A 19,619-nucleotide genomic window follows, 5' to 3' on the forward strand; every position below is an offset into this window, starting at 1 on the left:
TGAGATCTCGATTCGAGTATTGCAAGTGTTTTGTGCTGAATTTTCATGTAAGTGGATTGAGGGTTAGGGTATCAGTATGTCGAGGGCATCCATCGAAGGGTTCAAGGGTAATGAATGGATTTAGTTTGATGATGGATCCAACTCTCGTGATTGTGCCTTGGACTGGTTTTATTGGTGAAGGCAGTCCTATTGATTTGGCACTTGTGTGTGGAGTAGCTTGTATTCGAAAGAAATGTTAGGTCGCTTGCAGTTGCGATCAAATAATCTCAGAGTAAATCATTTGACCATGTTGCGCAGCTTTCATCTGAGTCTAACCGCTGCAGGGATGAATCTTCTACTCGAAGGATTATCAGAACCTTCTGTCGAGTATAAGTGTTTCGTAGTTCTATATGGTCAACGACTTTGCTCCTTTTGAAGTAGCATTGTAATAGGGGGTAGGAAGCATTTTGTTGGGTTTGAAACTCTATGACGTTGGTATGGTGGCAGCTTGATGTGGGAGGTCTGACAGGGAGTCAGACCACTGAGACTTTAGGTTTCGGATTTCAGGTAGAGTAGGATTGGTTTGTTTCAAGAGAACTAAGGATCAGTTCTTCTTCAGGCTTAAAGAACTACTCTAAGGATGGTTTCAGTAGACCTGGAGCAGTCGTGGTAGGACTACAGCTAGAAGTGTTATCTTTGGTATGTTATTCGTTGAGGGTTGTCATGGAGTTGTTTCAACATGGGCAGTCTATTGGGGGAGTCATGCTAGTATAGACTTCAACTCTAAAAAGTTAGAAGTGGTTTGCAGGGGTTGAAGGGTTGGATGTTATTTTCGGGATAGAAGTTTCGGTTTGGGTTTTGGTTGCCTTGGGAAGATTGTTCTATGCACATAATTTTCGATTGGGTCCCACAGGTTGTTCATTTTGATAGGAGTATTAGTAAGGACCAATTTTGAGGACGAAATCTGATTTAAGAGGAGGAGAGTTGTAACACCCAGAGTCTAGAAGTTTAATTGTGGAATTATGCCAATTTCAAGTTGAAATTGGCGAGTTGGAGGAGCCAACTCGGCTAGTTGAAGATGATAAATCATCAGGATTTAATGGGTCTACTCGACGAGTTGAGGAGCCTCAACTCGGCGAGTAGAGGTTGTTTTGGTCGCGAGATTAATGAGACAAATCTGCGAGTTAGAGGAGCCAACTCGACGAGTTGGGTGTTGTTTAGGAAACCCTAATTTTGGGGTTTTGCACTTTATTTAAACACCTTAAGTTCCAGGTGTTGGCCTCATTTTCAGCCTCCATAGCTCCTTACCCTAATCTCGAAACCCTAGGGCCTCCTTGAGTGTTGTGAGCTCATTGTAGGTGTGTTTTGGTGTGTTTAAGACTCTTTGAAGGAAGAGAAGCTGGATGCAAGTTGGTGGTTCAAGTTGGAGCTTTCAAATCTTGGTTCTCTGCTCCATTTCCATCACATTTCTGGTATAAAGCTCTAACCTTGCTTAGTATTGGCTTAGATCTCTTCCTGGGTTTATTTGTATGCTTTCAGGCATGGATGGGTGGTTGTTGAGGAAGTAGAAGTCCCAAGTGTTTATCCTTTCTAGATCTATGATCTTTATGAGCTCTTTTGGCATAAAGGTGCCAACTTTATGGTCCTGGGGGCTTCATGCATTCATTTAGTCCTTCTTTTGGTCTCTTTAAAACTTTTGAGCTTCTTCTAATCATGAATAAGTGTAAAGTTGGAAACTTTAAATGGCCATCTAGCCTCATATGGTGAGATTTGCATCTCGGAGTTGTGTCCTTGTGGAATAAGTGCTTAATGATTAAGTCCTTACCCTTTTAAGTTTACGGTTTGGGTTTTGAACCCATTTTGGTGGTTCTTAGGGGTAAATTTGGAAACTTTACCGTTCTTGAGGCCATTTTAGTTAAGATCTAGGTTGAGAAGCCCCTAGTTTTGAAAAGGTCAACTTAATGAGTTAAGAGGTTGGATTTGGTGAACTCGGCGAGTTGAGGGGGTTTTGCCCGATCTTTACAGTCTAATGAAGAAACTCCATGATTTGGGTCAATTTAGGTCGTTGACTTTGATTTATGACTTATGCCTTTGATCCAGTTTGTCCCAAGGGATGTTTCAAGCAATCTGAATTGTAAAATATGAGCTTAGGATAAGCCCCGTATGGGATTGGGCCCAATTTTATGATTTTTGTAGTTTCGAGTCTTGTTGAATTTGGGCTTGGGCCTTAGTTATGAATCTTGTTGGGCATGGGTAAAATGGTTATTTTACCCCAAGTATTGATTATGGATCATGGTTTGGAACCCAATTGCCAATTAGGTGATATTTTGGTATTGTTAGCTCGAGAAGTAGTTAGACAGCAACTAAAGATTTCTTTCAGTGAGCTTCAACATTTGAGGTGAGTCTCCATTCACAGAATTCGTTGGTCGAAGGAACCAATGCTGGCCCACTAGTGATGTTTATAGTATGATGATTGTCTTTGTGATAATTTTCTGGTTTGCGAGTATTTGTTGTTGTTTATGTGATTATTTGCTTATGTTATTATGTGGTGGTGGTAGGGTGAGACAGACCCAGTATCCGGTCAAAATAGATCGAAGGGTAGGCCTGCACCTAGATATGCTCGACGTTATTCGGTTGAAATAGACCGAAGGGGAGGCTAGCACCCAAATATGTTCGACAGTATCTGGTTGAAATAGACCGAAGGGGAGTCCAACAACCAGATATGCTTGACAGTATGTTTATTATATGGTATGCGATATTTGGGGAACTCACTAAGCTTTGTGCTTACGGTTTTCAGTTTATGTTTCAGGTACTCCAGTTTTCAAATGAAAGAGCCCAGGACGATCGCAGCGTATACACCTGTGTTTTCCGCAATATGTGATCTTTGGGAATCAACTCTAATAAATGTGTTTATTTAAATGATTTTCAATGTTTGGACAAATTCATAATGGTGTTTTATTTATAATAAAAATGAAAGTTTTACCCTGGATTTTGTTTAGGATGTTTCAGATTTTATTATCGCAAAACCTATATATATATATATATATATATATATATATATATATATATATATATATGTATATCACCCTATTTCGAGTCTGTTGTGACAAAGAACATGGTTTGGCATGCGAAATTTAAGTTTGCACAATTGAACATGGTGATTTGGGTGCTAAAAGATATATTCGATCATAGTAAATGAGTACAAAAAGGGATCTAGTCTAGAGCTTCATAAATATCTCACTCACTAATCACTATGACTACATCTCTCAAGCACACCTCTACAAGTGGACAAACCCACCTTATATAGAGGTGTTTACATGTCTCTCTCTCTCACTCTCACTAATACATGTGTCAAAAGGCAAATACTCCACATGCAAGTGGGTTTTACAAAAGTCAAACATTTACAAAGTCAATCATGAATAACTTTGCACCCCAACATTCTCCCCCTCAAAGTTAGGAATGAATGACCCACTTCAAATCTTCCAAAATCAAGCACTACGCGGTTCGAGCCTCAAAGGTGACACATGTCGAAATGAACTTCAATCTTCAATTCTTCCATGACTCTTTAATTTGGGCTCTAGGATGTGAGACCATACAATCCGAGCAGCAACGAATGATCAAGAGTATTCCAAACTCCAAATAATCACCCAAAAGTTACGCATAAAAACACACCCCAAAAATCTTCAATAAAACCAAATCCATTTCGAATACATCACTTCCGAACTTCCAATTGCATCATCTCGTAAGCTTCAAAACTTCAAGATCACTTCGGTCTTCAAATCCACGTAATATGAAAAAGTCAAGTTCGAATTTCCATATAAAACTTCTCCCCCTTTTTATAATCTAAATTTGATTATAAAACTCCAAGGAAAAAGAACGTGCTCTATTTGAAATTTTTCGTGTCAAAACTCCCCCTTAACATGTGGCATAAACTTTGTGCTTCAATCCGAAAAACCCAAAAAAATAATCAATTTTTATTGTCGTTCACGGATCGCCTTTGGCAAAATTTCTCAAAAATGGGTAGAAATTGTCAATTTCAAAATTCTGCAGTGACCCGGTGCGCCCAAAATAGCGAAATATGCAAACCTCTCCCCATTTTCCAAATTTGGGTAGAAAGCGTTAATTTGCACAAACTGCAGGGGCCTGAAATGCACAATCTTCAATTTCCAGCAAAAATTAGTCCATTTTCGAATTTGGGTATGAACCGCCAAACATTCGAAACCTCAGGGACTATTTTCGAAACTTTCACTTTTGTCTTCAAAAGATACGAAACATTCACACTTCGTACGAAACTTTAGTTAATTTTCGAAGTGTCAAATATTCGAAACTTGAGTGAATTGATGAGGTTAGCCAAACATTTGAAATTTCAGGGGCTGAATTCGAAAATTTTGCTTTTTGATCAAAATGTTCGAAGCCTTTTGCAAAACATTCCAAGCCTTTTCCCAATTGACAACCATTCGAAATTTCAGGGATGATTTTCGAAAATTTTGCTTTTTGAGCCAATCGTGCGAAAATTTTATCGATCATACGAAGCGTTTCCCCAACATTTGAAGTTGGACCATTTGTGTCACTTTGTTAAAAGATTAGGGAACCAATTCGAAATTGAGTTTGTTTTCTTCTTCCCAAATCATACATACTTATAAAGCTAGCATTTTTTATTGAATCTCATGCATTTGAAACCACCATTCTTTTTTCCTTTCACCACATTCATTTGAAACTTCCATGACTTTTCAATTTCTTTATAATAATAATTATAATTTGGTAATTAGGTTAAATAAATATAAAATCAAAGTGTATTCATATATAAACTAAATGTCAATATTAAAATAATATCTTTAATTCTACTTATAAAACTATGTTTTTTTTAACTTTTAACATATTATACTTAATTTATTAGTTTTAATATATTGTTGGATGTAAACCATTATCATTTTAAAGGTATAATTTTTGAACAATTTGTATAAAATACTTAAAATATTAATTAAAATATAACATTATAGGCTCAACTTAAATATAAATTTTATTTAACTTAAACAACCCAAAGATTATTTTATAAATAGTTAAAAGTGATAAATTGTAGTGTCTTTCTAATAATGATTGTAAGTTGGTTAATAAGGTTAAATAAATATCAAACCTAACGTGTAATCATAAATAGACTAAATTTCAATTTTAAAATAATATCTTTACTTCTATTTATAAAGTTATGTCTTTAAATTTTAACATATTATACTTAATTTATTAGATTTAAAATATTGTTGCATGTAAACCATTATCAGTTTAAAGCTACGATCTTTGAACAGTTTGAACAAAATGCTTAAATTGTTAATTTAAATATAACATTACAGTGTCAACTTAAATATAAATTTCAGTTCCACTAAAAAACCAAATAATATTTTGTAAATAGTTAAAAGTGATAAGTTATAGTGATAAATGCAAAAACGAAATTGTAATATCAGTTTAACTAAAATATTTCCTAAATATATTTATATAATCGTTAAAAATTTTCAAATAAGTAGCTTAAAATAACTTATAATAACAATAGTTAAAAATAACTCTATATAAATGATTATATTGTTACCTTTAAAATCAAAAAATAATGTTTGATGTTTTAAATAATTATAATGATATAAATTAAAACATTAAACAAATAAATTTTAAAAAATTAGTTAACAATAACAACTATAAATTATATTAAACCATATATAATATTTAATTTTATTGATGTGTAACTCGCGAGTAGAAGTCATTCAAACGATTGAGATTATGACGTTATAATAGATTTATATATTATTATATAGTTCAAAATAATCAATATACTATATCAAATTAATATACGAATTATTATATCAAATTTAACAACAACATTAGTGTTATATTTTAAAAAATATATATTTGTAAAGAATTCAACTATATAGGTGTTTCTGTGCATTACAATGTCAACTCAAATATAAATTTCAATTCCATTTAAAAAAACTAAAGAATATTTTATAAATAGTTAAAAGTGATAAATTGTAGTGATAAAAACAAAAACTAAATTGTAATCTCAATTTAACTAAAATATTTCTTAAATATATTTTTATAATCGTTAAAAGTTTCCAAATAAGTAACTTAAATTAACTTACAATAACAACAGTTAAAAACAACTCTATATAAATGATTATATTGTTAGCTTTAAAATAAAAAAACAATGTTTGATGTTTTAAATAATTATAATGATAGAAATTAAAACATTAAGCAAATAAATTTTAAAAAATTAATTAACAATAAAAACAACTATAAATAACATCAAATCATATGTTATATTTAATTTTATTCATGTGTAACTCGCGGGTAGAAGTCATTCAAACGATTGAGATTATGAAGTTATAATAAATGTATATATTATCATATAATTAAAAATAATCAATATATTATATCAATTTAGTATATAAAAATTATTATATCAAATTTAACAACGACGTTACTGTCATATTTAAAAAATCATATATTTGTAAAGACTTCAACTATATAGGTGTTTCTGCGCAACGCGCGGGCATTCGCCTAATTGAGTATACAAGTAACGCACGAAACTCTCAGGCAACGCTTCGTACGAAAGCTTAGGTACCAAACACACGAAATTTTTTCACCCAAACATACGAAGATTTTCCTTCTCTCTCCTCTTTGTATGAAAATCGTCTTCCCAAAATTTTTCCCAAACACACGAATGCGAAGCGTTCGAAGCCTTGTATATGAATAGTAATGAACAGTAACCCTTCGTACATTGAGATCACTCTTCGTTCCTTATAGTTCTTCTCCAATTCATCAATCCAAAACACAGTCAATAAATGAAATCAAGTAAACCCATTTATCGAGTCCAACACCTTCCGAATTTTCAATCAGTCTTCATAGATCCTTGATATCGATTTCAAATCAAAATCAATTCCCAGTAACATACTCGATATCAAATCTTAGTAACATCAAAGTCGTTGATTTCAATTAGTCCTCTTTCCAAATCGATTATTGTTCGTCCCTAACCATCGACTTAGAACCATTGAACTGCCTTCACTCATAATCGATTTTGAATTTATACAAACCAGATAAAATTGATTCACAAGACAGATTTTAACAATATAAAAGAATCGACTGTTAAGAATGATGAGAGGAAAACGAATTCATATGAACACCCGTCAAGAACAACGATATGTACAAACACTTAAAGCTTATGTTTAGAAATAATCGAAGTGAATACAATAAGAAGGATTATCAAAATCGAATTTGTTAATGACTTCTGAATCCTAATTGCGAGACCAAACAACACCAAAGATCAATTTCGATTTTATAGAGTAAAGATCGATATTATCTCGAACAAATAAGTTTGATAAAGAAACAATTCCACGTACTGTAAACAAACTTATGTTGGACTTAAAGTAAACAACAAATGATTTAATATTTGGGCTCAACTTTGGATTGAATGAACAGTAATTGATCGATCTTTTACTTAATCAAAGTAAATCGAATTTGGGCTAAAAAATAATTGGGCTAGATTTTGTTTCAAATGTATATTTGTAAATTTGGAATCGAATCGAACAAAATAGTATGGAATTGGATCTGGATATGATCAATGAGAAATTTATTGGATCTCAACAAATGGGTTTTTCAAAGAAAATCTGATCCAATGAGTCAAATGATCACAAATAAAAAACGCAACGCACGAATTCAATGAAATTAAGAGAGATCATAGAGAGAGAGAGACTCACCAAAATTGCTTTCATTGTGACAAAAGTTGCCAAGCCGAGAATCGTTCTTCAAAAATCACCTTGATCTTGAAGACCCGCTCTGATACCAATTGTTGTGACAAACACTACTAGAAAAATAGCCTTTTACGACACTCATTGCGCGTCGTAAAAGGCTCAGACGACGCGCAAATGCGCGTCAAGGAAGGCCCTGTCATAAAGAGAGACGACGCGCATTTACGACGCTCATTTACAACGCACAATTACATCGCGCGTTTACGACGCAATGCGTATCAAGGAAGACCCTGTCATAAAGGAAGACGACACACATTTGCGTGTCGTAACCTTACGACGCGCGTGTTAATGACACACAATGTGTATCAAGAAAGCCTCTGTCAAGAAAGGCCATGTCATAAATGAAGATGACACATATTTTTGCGTATCATAATTTTAAATGTTTTAAAAAAAATATTATTTTATTCATTTACTAATTTTCAAATTAAATAATACATTAAAAATCTCATAATACAAAATAAAATACCATAAATAACAAAGATAATTAATTTCACTAATATGTCAAATAAAAATAATTATTCCAATATTGAGTAATTGTAATAAAAGAAATGAACTCAAGAGAAGTAGAATTTATATACAATTGCATTATCTAGCTTACTATGTGCCAACAACTCTCTGTGTGTTTGCTTTTGCTTGAGTCTTGTTTCCTCCAAAGCTTCTAGCCATGCCAAAGTATGAGTCTTGATTTTGCTTGAGTCTTGTTCATGTCCAAATCAAGTAAAATATTGCTAGCTTATATTCATCAAGTCCTTGCCGTGAAGTCTTAGATAGATGCTTAACTGCAATATCCAATCCTTCTAGCAGGCCATAGAGATCAACCTGCCAAAATAGTACACCAAATTAATCAGAAACTGAGATGCTAACTATAGGACAATCCAAAAACACAATAAATCCATGGACTTACTGTGGATCAATAATTACATACACCAAAGTAATGAAAACAAATGTTTGTTGGCCACACAACACACATAACAAATGTAGCAGAAATGACACATACCTTCCTGGAACTAAATTGAATTCACCACAGACTAACATTGGAATATATGCACTTGCAACTATCTTTTCCAATCCTTTTAACAGTGTGTGGACCTTCAATTTTCACATTTATATAGTTTTTAAGTTATTAAACAAGAAGAAAAAGTGTATATATACAAACAACAAGAGATACTTATCTTCTTTGTTGTCATTTCTCTTCGACAAAATCTACACTAAAAGAAATGTGCCCATGTATGTTAATGTCAAAATTCCTATCAGGGCAAAATGGTCATAATAATTCGGAACAATCCGGAAGAGTATTTTTGTCCGAGTGGAAAGTGAATCTTGATTTTATACATACATACATACATATATATATATATATATATATACACACACACACACACACACACACAACACATCACAACACAATATCAATGTATGTCAGTGTGTGTGCTAATAACCGAGAAGCTAAAGAGCTTCCTAACATGGAAGATAACAACAAAGTAGCAAAAATGAAACCATGTGGAATGTCTTCACCATTTGGGCTTAAAGCAGGTGTCTGTAGAAACACAAAAGTGTACATTGAACCCTCGAATAAAGATTGTATTACACCCAATAATGCTATCTTTTCATCTGTTTTTACACACAAAAAAAAGAAACTACTAGGTCCAAATTTAGAAGGTAGAATGATATGTATGCATAATTACAAGATTGCCACTTTGGATTCTTCATGCTTCTCTTGTATATGTATGAGAGAGAGAGAGAGAGAGACCTGATGTAATTGCAATAGCAGCACCCTTGAATTGGGTCATTAGATCTTTGCTTTCTGATGAGTCACCATAATTTTCAGTCCATGATGATATGATGATGGCCATTCCAATGGCAAGAAAGATTGAAGCTGCATCAAATGGAGCAACAGGTCCCATGGCCAATGAACCAATTAAAAGATTTCCAAATAAACCAGCTAAAATGGCAACCAGTCCATTCCCAAGAAATATTGACTTGGAGAATGTAATTGATAGCCATTGTTGCTCAAAACCTCTCTACAGGTGCATCAAAACAAGAGCATTAGAACCATACACAATATAAAGGGTGTATTTAGAAATGTAATATTATATCTCACCTTGTTGTGTTCAGTAACAAGCCATGATTCGAAGGCTAAAAAGAGGAGAGAGGTGGCAATCCCTCCCAATATATGCCCCACCATTAGAATTTTACCTCAAATTTAGTTCATCTTTCCTCATCTTTAAGTTTAGCTCAGAACCAATATGTCGCAAGACACGAGTCCTAATTTTTATACCAAATTAATTCCAAATCAAATAAATTAATTTGATCAGAATGTTAAAGAAGTACAAAAAATGAAGCTGAAATTAATAAAATTGATTATATATACTATTATTTATACTTACAAGAGCCTTCCAAAAGCATCAATTATGTGGTTCCCACGTGCACCACCACCACCATTGTTAATGGAACCCATGATTGATCGAGGTTATTTCTCTAAATTTGATGAGTAGAGAGTTGGAAGGGTAATGTCAGTGCATCCTATCTACTTCAGTAGCAGGGTACGAGGTTGCACCCTATGAACTCAGGGATGGGGTCTGCAAGTCCAGTAAAGCTAACGCCACCCAGAGGCATATAGAAGTCAAGCAAAAACATTTAAAATTTCATATATATATATATATATATATATATATATGTAGGTTGTACTAAATTTAAGGAAAATTAATCACAATGCATGGTACTTATAACTCCAACTAAAAGTATCCAATTAATGGGTTATTATTTTTGATCTCATAAAGTAGGCTATTTTTTTTTAGCTTTTTCCCTAGTTGAAAATTGAAAAGTTTGATTCAAGTGACAACATGCTATGAAAATAACAATCAAAAGAAGTAACAGATGAACCAATAACTCACTTAGAACCATGAAGAACAATAATCAAATGGAGTAACAGGGAAAGATTCCATTGAAAATCGTGCTAGACTAAGAAAAATGATAAAGAAACAAGCAAATTGAGAATAATCATGCGCTTACAGGTACTAAAATCCATGCAATTCCAACTTTTGACAAAAAATACCTAAAATACCCTTTCCTGTTTTGGCTTTCCTTACATGTGTGAACTTTAATGGAATGGGGGTTAAGCACAACATGAACTTCTACTGAATCTAGTGTTATGTATTTTACTTGGCATGTTACTTTCTTAATTAGATGATGCCAATTAAAGAAATATATACCTGATGAAAGTTAAGGTTGGATTGTTGATCAAGAAAATTGTGGTTTTGGTTTTGGTTTTAATTGAATGATGAGGCCTCCAAACTGATCTCCAAGCCCTCTATCAGCCGAAGTGTATAAACTTGACACACTTCTTTCCTGACTTGAAAGAATCATCATTTTACAATAGGAACAACCAGTTTGAACTTGAGAAGAAAAGTTAATCAAACAAGAAAGTCTTGATGAGTTACCTGAGGATAATATGTTTTTCCACTATCATAAATCATGTTATTTACCCTAAAGGTATAATATATTTAACATGCACTCAGAACTAAAAAAATAAAAAAAATAAAAAAAAAATAAAAAGCAAACTTACATAAATATTATGTGTTTTTATACAGGTTTCAGGAGCAGGGTTAAGTACATTAGCATTTTAGATCCAACAAATATGTGTTACTACATTTCAGAGATCCAGGATGGAGGACATGATAGACCTCTGTTTATGGTATTTTTGAAATCATCTATCATTCTAATTACACGCTTCATTTTACTATCTATACGATTTTATATTAAGTTTTTTTGATGGTGGTTTCATTGGAGGATTGTGAGAATGAAGTTTTTATTCGTTTATCAGCTGTAAGATGCAGAAATGAGCAGGGCCATGACCTCACCAACTTTCTTCATTAACTCATTCGTAGATTCAATCAAATAAAGCACTTCATAATTGTCCATCTCAAGCAACATATCTGTTACACTTGTAGCATTCTAGTGCTCAATTTGCTCCACCAAAGGGTACAAGTATGTCCTAAGGAACTGCGATTTTGAGAAATCCAAGAACCATAAATATTTCACAAAGTAATCTATATTACTTGACAAATTAATCATGTGACAAGGAATAATACCGGATGTTGGTTTTCTAGACTAGTAGAAGCCAAAACAGAAGCAAGTTTTCTAGTATCGATTGTTCTAGAAAGATGAACATCAGAGCACGATGTTACTTTTGTTGAGACATCAAAAGGTAACTAAACCATGTTAAGCATGCCTGAAGAAAATAGATGATAAAACACATATAATAAGCTCATGAATCGGGAAAAGATAAGTTGGAATGAATACCTTAATTGCCTTAGGCATTTCATCGAATGACTTATAGGCGGCCGGGGTTTGGATAGGCTATCACTGGCGGATCGATGATGGCTACTGCCCATAGGACTACCAGATAAACACTAAAAACATAAACATAAACACAAGAGATTTAATATTCAAAATTTCATGTGTCTGTCGAACTAGATTACTCACCCTCTCGGGAACCTGAGAGCTTAGCAACGAGGCAATAACTCCTGTTATCTTCTCTATCCAATCCATTTGATCAAGGTCGTGTTCCCCTTATTTGCTGAATGGATGAAGAAAAAGGACCAAGGCTAGAAGCGCAACTGGACTAGGGTTTGTAAATGTGAGGAATCGTTGTAGATGGAGTAGGGTAGAGGTGAAGAGGAGTTCAGTTACCAATTTTATGTTGAGATTATTGTGTCTAAATTTCGGCATAGAGATACGATCGAGAGAGAATGGTCTTCGATTTCTGGAAGGAAACGAGGGTGTTACAGAGAGGGGGGATCAGACTCGCATGGAGATCTAAGGAGAGAGTGAGCGGTCTTCGATCCGATCGAGAGAGAATCGTCGCCATAAAGATACGATCGAGGAAAATCGTCTTGAGAGGGGAAGTTATTTGGGAAGAACTTGAAGCATTTGAAACCCTAGACATTGATTCGATGTAACTTGACAGCGGCCATTGTAGATTGATAGATTGAAGACCTGGAGTGATCCCTTGTGAAGAAAGTTGCGCGATTACAGAGAGTCCTTGTTGACTGAATCCAAAGATTCTGTCAATGGCTCTATCGGGTTTGGTTGAATCCCCAGTTTGGAATGTGCTACATCTGGTTCATGAACTTGCCAAGTCAATTAGGGTTTTTTTAATGAAAAATGAAAGGGGTTAATGGATTGGGATGATGTCCTACCTGAGAAAACAAAGAAAAAGAAGGAGACCTCGCAGTTCAATTACGATTCACCTTCGAGGTTTACAGAGAGACGGGAGGTAGAGAATGAAGGGAGATCTAGAAGAGAGAGTATCAGAGAGGGGAGAGTGGATTGCAAGGATGAAAAGTAGATAGAAGATAAAAAAAAAACAAGGCGGGTTTTCAAAATTTTGGGGATTTCGTTTCCCCCTTCATTAACTAAAAGCGCGTTTCATTAAAATTATAAAGCGACAAGTACAGATGACGCGCGTTTAAGATAAAGCGCCCTCCGTGTTTTTAATTTTTTTTCTTGAGACACTAAATTAAGGGCACGCAATAATGCGTGACGTAAATCCTTAATTTTTTTGGAGAGATGACACTATTTTAAGGGCACGTCCTTTTGCGTATCATTAATCAACGCGTGTCGTAAAAAGCGCGTCATTAAAGGTCTATTTTCTAGTAGTGAAAGAACATGGTTTGACATGCGGAATTTAAGTTTGCACAATTGAACATGACGATTTGGGTTCTAAAAGGTATATTCGATCATAGTAAATGAGTACAAAAAGGGATCTAGTCTAGAGCTTCAAATATCTCACTCACTAATCACTATGACTACATCTCTCAAGCACACCTCTACAAGTAGACAAACCCACCTTATATAGAGGTGTTTACATGTCTCTCTCTCACTCTCACTAATACAAAAGTCAAACCCACCTTATATAGAGGTGTTTACATGCAAGTGGGTTTTACAAAAGTCAAACATTTACAAAGTCAATCATGAATAACTTTGCACCCCAACATAGTCGTTTCATGATTCAGGGTCGTGACCCAAAGATCAAGTATCATAAGGCTTCGGGCTTTCGCATCCAAAAGTTCGGTTTGTACTTTGGAGCCCAAGGGCATAATGGTAAAAGTGATGCTTTTGGCCTTTTATTCAATTAAGGATTTTAGTTCTAAGATTTTTAAGTCAAAAGTAATTTGATAGGGTTATAGAGCTCCTCAATACCTTTCCATGGATATAAGGATCATACAAAACGAAGTCAAAACGAAGAAGTTATGACTATTTGAAGTTATGAGGGTTTTGGGCTAAGCCGAGTACGTTGGGTGTACAAGGAGTACGTCGGACGTACTAGGTTGAGATGATCACGGATGTGTTATCCAGTATGCTAGGCTTACTTGGGTTTTGATGAACCATGCAAGAGTTGGTGTTCATATTATGGACTTAGGTGGATAAAAACAGGCATTGGGACCCTTTAAGACATGCAAAGGAGCAAAGTTGCCACCTTTATGGATTAAGACCTTATTTAGAGGTTAGATTTGAGTTTAGACCTTTTGTTCTTAAGAATTAAGTGCTCAATGTGATGTTTTGGTCCTCTGGTGAGTATGATCGGCGTATGTATGCGTACGATCAGCGTACTGCACAGATTCCCCGATATTCATGTTGTGGTGAGTTGTACATTTGGCATCATCGAGAGGTATGCAGGGCATACAAGTCTGGTATGCAGTGCGTACTCTCAAGGTTCCTTTTTTTGGCCTTTTAGGCCTTGGGTCTTTTGGGAGTTGGGCAATGAGTTGTTGGGTCAATATATGGGAAGGGAAAAATAAAATTTTACCCATTGGATTGATAGAAAATGAATTGGACCTTGGATTTTGGGAAATTTCCTTAGTTGTTGATTAGGTATAATTTGGTTGTGTTCAATGCCAGGAATTTGATAGCAGCAGTGCGTGTATTTTGTTATCTTGGTTTGAGGTTCGTCTCCTCCCAGTGTTTGACCAGTCAAAAGCGCCAATACCAAACCATGGATTATTGTTATTTGAATGCTAGATGTCTATGTGACTCTACCATGTGTTGCTTGAGTTTGTATGTATACCGGGTGGGGCCTGATACAAGGTGGGGCCTGATGAGTGTGTTGGGCAGGCCCCATCGCATGTTACTGACAAATCTGTATCGGGCGGGACCCGATAAATATCAGGCGAGACCTAATTTCGGGCGGGGGCATGATGGATTCTAGGCAGGGCCCGACGTATGTATGATATGTATGATATGTGGTATTTTGGGGAACACACTAAAGCTTTATGCTTACGGTTTATACTTATGGTTTTAGGTACTTACGGTTCGAAAGGGAATGGTTGGCTTGATCGCAGGGCATCTACCCATGTTTCCGCATATGATTTTGGGATTGTATTTGATTTTTACTCTGATATACTTTTGAATGATTGAAAAGGGTAAATGGTATTTTATGATTGAATAAAAAATGAATTTTTTACCTTCGGGTAGTTATATATATATATATATATATATATATATATATATATATATATATATATATATATATATATATATATATATATGGAGAATCAATAAAAAATGCATAAATCTAAAAAAATCTATAAACCCTAAAAATACATAAAAATACTTTGAGATTTCTAATTTTTTTGACTTTACAACCTTAAAAATCGTATCGTTTTATTCAAAATCGTTGAGAAAAAATTGCAAAAGAAATAATAAAAATTTTAATATTTTTTTTAGCAAATTGTTATAAAAAGTTATGAATTTTTAGCCTTGTATATTAATAAGAAAAATTAAATATCTCAATATATTTTTTTCTATGTATTTTTATTGATTTTCTAGGTTTCTAAGGTTTATGTATTTTCTATTGATCTCTCTTTCTCTCTCTCTCTCTCTCTCTCTCTATATATATATATATATATATATATATATATATATATATATATATATATATATATATATATATATATATATATATATATATATATATAGAAAAATTCAATAGAGAACCATAATTATTGGTTTTCCAAGAATCCAATTTTTTTTTTCAAGTTCTAGAGCTTATTTTTTATCGAAAAAAATAACTAAAAATATCTAAATTGATAACTTAACATTGTGAATGTTAAATATAATTTTTTGGATTCACCGAGTGAATTTAGATTCACATTGTGAATTTTCAAAGATTCACATTATGAATTTGATGAAAAAAATAATTTTTTTATTGAATTTGAAGGTGTTTGGGATTGTGATTGAAAAGTGTTTATTTGCTTATTGGCTTCTTGAAAACCTAATAAGCCAAAAAAAAAAAAGTGTTTGCCAAACTCAAAAGCACTTTTCAGAATAGTTTTTTCCATAAGCTTCAATAAACACTTTTTAATAAGCATGTAAAACGTGTATTTTTGAAACTGCTTATAGCTTTTTAACCAATATAACTTCAAAAAACACTTTTAAGTCAAACACTTTTTAACTTATTGACTTATTGACTTTTTCACTATAAAAGGTTATCCAAACACTTTTTAAAAAACTCCTTTTACCACCTTTGTAAGAAAATAAACACTTTTATCTAAAATCACTTTTCTAGTTCAAAAAAGCACTCCCAAACACCCCTTGATATCATTGGAAAGTGGATAAAAAGTTATGAATTTCTGTATTTTAGTTTTTTTTTTAATAAAAAATATATTGTAAAAGTTGAAAAAAAAAATTGGTTCTTTGGTTGATTATGGTTCTCTATTAAACTTCACCTCTTTTGTGTATATATATATATATATATATATATATATATATATATATATATATATATATATATATAGTATATATATATATATATATATATATATACTATGTGTGTTGTAAAGGAGCAAGTGATGTTTGTGATAAAGAAAACAATCAAAAGATATATATATATATATATATATATATATATATATATATATATATATATATATATATATATATATATATATATATATATATATATATATATATATATATATATATATATATATATATATATATATATATATATATATATATATATATTATATATATAATATATATATATATATATATATATATATATATATATATATATATATATATATATATATATATATATATATATATATATATATATATATATATATATATATATACACTATGTGTGTTGTAAAGGAGCAAGTGATGTTTGTGATAATGAAAACAATCAAAAGATCCATCCAGAAATAGGTAAGATTTAGTAAAAGACTAGCAGCCAATCAGATGAAACTATTGCTTACCCTCGAAGGGTGATGTGCTTACAAGGTTATCAACTCTAAAATGCAGGAATTACCCACAGTGCAAAACGACGTCGATTGTTGGAATGTGTAAGCTTAGAGCACTTAAAACCCAAATTAGAGCACACAGCTTAGAAGTACCACCACTTGTAGACATAGATCAAATTATGTTAACTTTCATGAGGACAGATTTACATGCAATATCGTGTTAGTATATTTTAGTATATTTTATGTTGGATTTTAATTTCCCGTATGAGAAGCTTTGGTCGGTTGATATGTTAACTGCAAAGTTATTTTTTGATTTAATGGGTTGAATGGCGACCTTTATCGTTTATAAATATTTTTGAATATATTTTTAATGTAAAAATACATTGGATTTAGAGAAGAATGTGGTTTAAACGAAAGAAAATATATTTATACGGGTTTAAAATGTGTTAAAAAATAGTTATACGATTTGAAATGAAAAATGATCAACACTGAACAAAACTGGAAAAATTGATATTTGATTTGGAATAAGAAATAAGGAAAACTGCAATAAAGTCCCTACATATTGGCCTTATAATCGATTTAGTCCTTATATATATTTTTTATTCAATTAAGTCCCAAATACCGGTAATCGTATTCAATTTAACCCTTTGACCCGGTCAACAGGTCATCCAACTTTCAAAAATTACATTTTTGGCCTAGATTTCAAAAGTTATTACAAATTTGGTCCAAAATTTACACTTTTGGCCTAGATTTTAAATTTTTTTACAAATTTGGTCCAAAATTTACCCTTTTTGCCCACATTTTAGAATTTTATTATGAATTCATCCTGACTTTAGTTTTTTTTTTATAACTTTTTTTTCTCAAAAAAAATTTTCTAATATCTTTTTTCTTTATAAACTCATATTTATACAAAAAAACATATTTTCACATAAAAATCTTATTTTTTCTATATAAAAACTTTTTTAAAAAGTTTTTTGTGTATAAAATATCTAGTTATAAAAATAGGTTGGGATTATTTGAGTGAGATCTCTTAAAAAATCAATTAAGAATTTAAAAGTAACCATAAATTATAAAAACACGTTTGGATTATTTGATCTTTAATCACATTTATATGAAAGTTTAAACTAGTTACATTGTATATGAAAGTTTAAAAAATATATAATATAATAATATTATATTTTATTCGTAAGAATTTTTTTAAGAAAAAAGTTAAAATCATAACTTTGATATATTTTTTATAACTTTTTAATAAATATATTATCTAAATAAAATATATCCATTCATGGCACGTGTCCAATCTAAGTTGTGATTTTTTATTGCCATTCAACCTCTTCTTACTTGGATTATTTATAATCTTGTATTTCTTTTATTTTTTAATGTCTGTTATATGGAATATCGGTTGTAATTTATTATCGATAAACATGTTCTTATGGGAGTGAGAAATGACCAAAAATACAATAGCAACATAAATATATAAAATATTATAACTATCAATAACACAATAGAATACTTTAACTAAAGTTCTAAAGAATTTACACATGAGTTTGGTTAAAAAAAATTACTCAAACACCTGAAACATGATTGAGTTTAGCTTCACAAGAAAAGTATCACAACCTACTCAAAAACATGATGTCAATGGTTTTTTTTTCTATGAACTACAATTAAGAACTAACATCATTTGTCCTATAAATGTGATTAAAGAACAAATAAATAATATTAAAATGAGTGTAACTAGTTTTTGACAAACTATAATTTGATAGTATAATTTAGGGTTACTTTTAATTTCTTAATTGATTTTTTTAGAGAAATCACACAAATAATCCAAACCTATTTTTATAAGTAGATATTTCATATACAAAAACTTAAAAAAAATCTTTATATATAAAAAAAAAAAATAAGATTTTTATGTGAAAATATATTTTTTTTGTATAAATATGAGTTTATAGAGAAAAAACATATTAGAAACAAATTTTTGTGAAAACAAGTTGTAAAAAAACTAAAGTTAGGATAAGATCATAATAAAATTCTAAAATTTGGGCAAAAAAGGTAAATTTTGGAACAAATTTATAAAAAAAAAATTTAAATTTGGGCCAAAAGTGTAAATTTTGGACCAAATTTGTAATAAAATTTGAAATCTGGGCCAAAAATGTAATTTTTGAAAGTTGGATGACCTGTTGACCGGGTCAAAGGGTTAAATTGAATACGGTTACCGTTATTTGGGACTTAATTGAATAAAAAATATATATAAGGACTAAATCGATTATCAGACCAATATGTATGGACTTTAATGTAGTTTTCCCTAAGAAATATTGTCAAAATTGAAAAAGAAATTAAAACTTAGTGTTAAAAAAAAGGTTGAAAACTTATTTTCTTTTGTAGAAAAAAAAATCAATGATGACACGTTAGAATATGATGTCTGTATGTTAGGTTATCAAAACTTACACGTTTTGTGCAACATTAGCAGACAATCGGGTGACCGATAAAGTGGTTAGATTATAACAATCTGGAAAACACAAAGTAACAAATTTGAAAAAAAAATATAGTGTAAATTTAATGACTTTTGTTTTATTTTCCCATTTTGAAAAGCAGTAAAGAAAATGTGTTT

At 31.9% G+C, this 19,619-nt stretch overlaps 1 protein-coding gene across 1 annotated transcript; it reads right to left on the bottom strand.

Moving 5' to 3' along the window:
* Window positions 1-9,162: 9,162 nt before the first annotated feature.
* On the bottom strand, window positions 9,163-9,951 carry LOC111897199 (uncharacterized). The gene is made up of 3 exons (XM_023893149.2): window positions 9,868-9,951; window positions 9,517-9,787; window positions 9,163-9,377 (listed from the first exon to the last, which is right to left on the bottom strand). The coding sequence occupies exons 1-3, from the start codon at window positions 9,949-9,951 to the stop codon at window positions 9,163-9,165; spliced, it is 570 nt and encodes a 189-aa protein (XP_023748917.2).
* Window positions 9,952-19,619: the final 9,668 nt, after the last annotated feature.

This window comes from Lactuca sativa, chromosome 5 (assembly GCF_002870075.4).
Source record: "Lactuca sativa cultivar Salinas chromosome 5, Lsat_Salinas_v11, whole genome shotgun sequence".
Classification (NCBI taxonomy): Eukaryota; Viridiplantae; Streptophyta; class Magnoliopsida; order Asterales; family Asteraceae; genus Lactuca; species Lactuca sativa.

Bases quoted from the DNA above. Each gene is read 5' to 3' on its own strand.
- LOC111897199 (XM_023893149.2), bottom strand. From the start codon at position 9,951: ATGGTGGGGCATATATTGGGAGGGATTGCCACCTCTCTCCTCTTTTTA. The intron at 9,788-9,867 runs GTGAGATATAAT...ATGCACCTGTAG, and splicing joins TTGTTACTGAACACAACAAG to AGAGGTTTTGAGCAACAATG. The intron at 9,378-9,516 runs GTCTCTCTCTCT...GTGTAAAAACAG, and splicing joins TGCTATTGCAATTACATCAG to ATGAAAAGATAGCATTATTG.